The 2,500-nt window shown below is 46.8% G+C and overlaps 1 protein-coding gene across 3 annotated transcripts in view; it reads right to left on the reverse strand.

Annotated features, from left to right (window-relative positions):
* arhgef10la (Rho guanine nucleotide exchange factor (GEF) 10-like a) overlaps positions 1–2,500 on the reverse strand; it is a 112,273-nt gene that overhangs the window by 61,339 nt on the left and 48,434 nt on the right. For all 3 annotated transcript variants that reach the window (XM_031567345.2, XM_031567347.2, XM_031567348.2), the window contains one exon: positions 1,750–1,877. In XM_031567345.2, coding sequence (XP_031423205.1) covers positions 1,750–1,877 — 128 coding nt within the window. The remainder of the gene's footprint in view (positions 1–1,749; positions 1,878–2,500) is intronic.

Raw genomic sequence — 2,500 nt, forward strand, 5'->3', positions numbered from 1 at the left:
CAACCCTTTTCTGCGTGTGAAGGCCGCCAATTATTACCGCCAATTATTAGGAGCCTAGCGTGATCGTCTGGGTCTGCTTTGATTGTGTTATTTGGCACTTTTGGTCTTTGGCAGACATTGGGGAGGTGTCCTGATTTGAGTACTGTCTGCTGTCGATGTTATGGGGAGTCAAGCAACGTTGAATGCCTGCCATCCTCTTCAGGAGGACGTGGACTACTGTCAGTCAACAACGCCATTTTTTTGCTGCCAGACTTTAATTACATACTAAAGGGCATTAAATAAACTCTTGATTTTGCAATCAGACTACGTGTGTGTGTGTGTGTGTGTGTGTGTGTGTGTGCATGTGCGTGTGTTTTCCTTTTTTGCTTTTCAGCCACCCATCAGCGCATCAAAGACGCTGCAAGGACTGGCAAGGTCTTGCGAGAGCTTTTTAGGGAAAGGGCACAGATTCAGCAAATGGACATAATGTGCGACAAAGCGACACCCCACAACCCTTTTCTGCGTGTGAAGGCCGCCAATTATTACCTTTTACGAGGAAGCGGACATGCACGTGAGACTGCTTAATGAGTACAGCACCACCCACCCAATCCAATTCTATTCCACGTGTGATTCGCCTCTCATTTTGAGAAGAGGTCACTCTGAACAAGGCTTTTAGCACTGATGGTGTGTGAAGATGGGTAGCACTCTTCTCAAGGGCTTCCATCATCATGTGTGTCAGACTGTGTATCACCAGCTATTATGTGCTTTATGGGCTCGGAAGGGGGGTGGTTTAAACACTGCTCTATCATTTCATTCGCTTCCGTTCCTTAAACTGCTAGCCCTTTCTCCCTGCCTCCCCCCGTCACTTCACACTTTATCTGCGAGTCTCTCCTCTGTTAAAACTGTAAGCCAGGGGGATGTGTGTTTATCGTTTAAATACAGCCCTTGGCCTCAGCTCAACTCCTCTCCTGAGAGCTTTTCAGGGAAAGGGCACAGATTCAGCAAATGGACATAATGTGCGACAAAGCGACACCCCACAACCCTTTTCTGCGTGTGAAGGCCGCCAATTATTACCTTTTACGAGGAAGCGGACATGCACGTGAGACTGCTTAATGAGTACAGCACCACCCACCCAATCCAATTCTATTCCACGTGTGATTCGCCTCTCATTTTGAGAAGAGGTCACTCTGAACAAGGCTTTTAGCACTGATGGTGTGTGAAGATGGGTAGCACTCTTCTCAAGGGTTTCCATCATCATGTGTGTCAGACTGTGTATCACCAGCTATTGTGTGCTTTATGGGCTCGGAAGGGGGGTGGTTTTTTGGGGCCCCAATCAAGCCCCTGGTGCTCAAGTAAAAAAAGAAAAAGAGGCTCCCCCGGCACTCATTTCCTGGTACTGAGGCCTGAAATAATAGTGATGGCTTTGAGAGGATAATTCAGGCGATTCCAGGAAGAAGGTCCATGTGGATGTGCGAGTGAAAAAAAGACCTGTAATGGTCCACTGCGTCTCCAAAAGAGAGTGCGAGTGAGAGAGAGAGAGCAGAGAACGGAAAGAAAAAGAAGCGGAACAGGGATGGAGGAGAGTAAGGTAGATGTAGGTAGTGGAGATGGAAGATGACGAGTTGGAGGATGAGGAGATGGAAGCTGAAGGTTGAGTAGAAGACCAGCGGGTAGAGAAGATAAAAGAGGAGAAGAGACGAGGAGAGGAGTGGAGAGCGGAGAGCATCAGTCACAGCTGAAAGACAAAACGAAGGCGAGATAAAGGCTCACTTGTCAGGCCGGCCAGGCACCTGCAGACGGAGGCGGCATTTGTTGGCACTCTGGATCTGGTCCTCTTTGATGCGGATGAGCCTCTGAAGTGCCAGGCACCAGTCCTGAGCTACGGTCGTGTTCAAGTTCTGAGAGGGTGAGACAGAGAGAGAAAGAGAGGGAGATAGAGAGAGAGATAGAGAGAGATGCTGAGTCCTATGTTATGCCATGCCAAAAAAGCAAATATCCACCATCCTCACTTTCAGAGAGGTTCATGACTTGAGCTGCTATACAATTTTTACACCCTGGTAGAGTTTACACATTTACTTTTCCTAGACGTTTGTCTCTGAACTCCTGTCCATCCTCCTACTACTGCACACACACACACACACACACACACACACACACACACACACACAAACACACACACACACACACACACACAGACACACATCAAAGCTGTTGTGACACAAGAGCTGCTCTTACTCTTTTGTCTTCCAGACATCTAAAAACTATTATCTGCCTCATGCACACTGAGTGCATTCCTTTCAAGGGTAATTTTCCTTCTCCTACAGAGCAATTGGTCCAGACTGCTCTGCTCCCAACAAGACAACTACTCAAAACAATATCCTTCGGTCATAAATAAATAAACAAACAAACAAACAATCAAACAAACAAAAAAACTAACTTTTTGCTGTTTTGGATGGCTTGACATTCCGACTTCTTCAGTTGGAAGAATTATAAATATTCGTCTGAGGCAAGTCAGAAAACA

Source organism: Clupea harengus, chromosome 5 (genome assembly GCF_900700415.2).
Source record: "Clupea harengus chromosome 5, Ch_v2.0.2, whole genome shotgun sequence".
NCBI lineage: Eukaryota > Metazoa > Chordata > Actinopteri > Clupeiformes > Clupeidae > Clupea > Clupea harengus.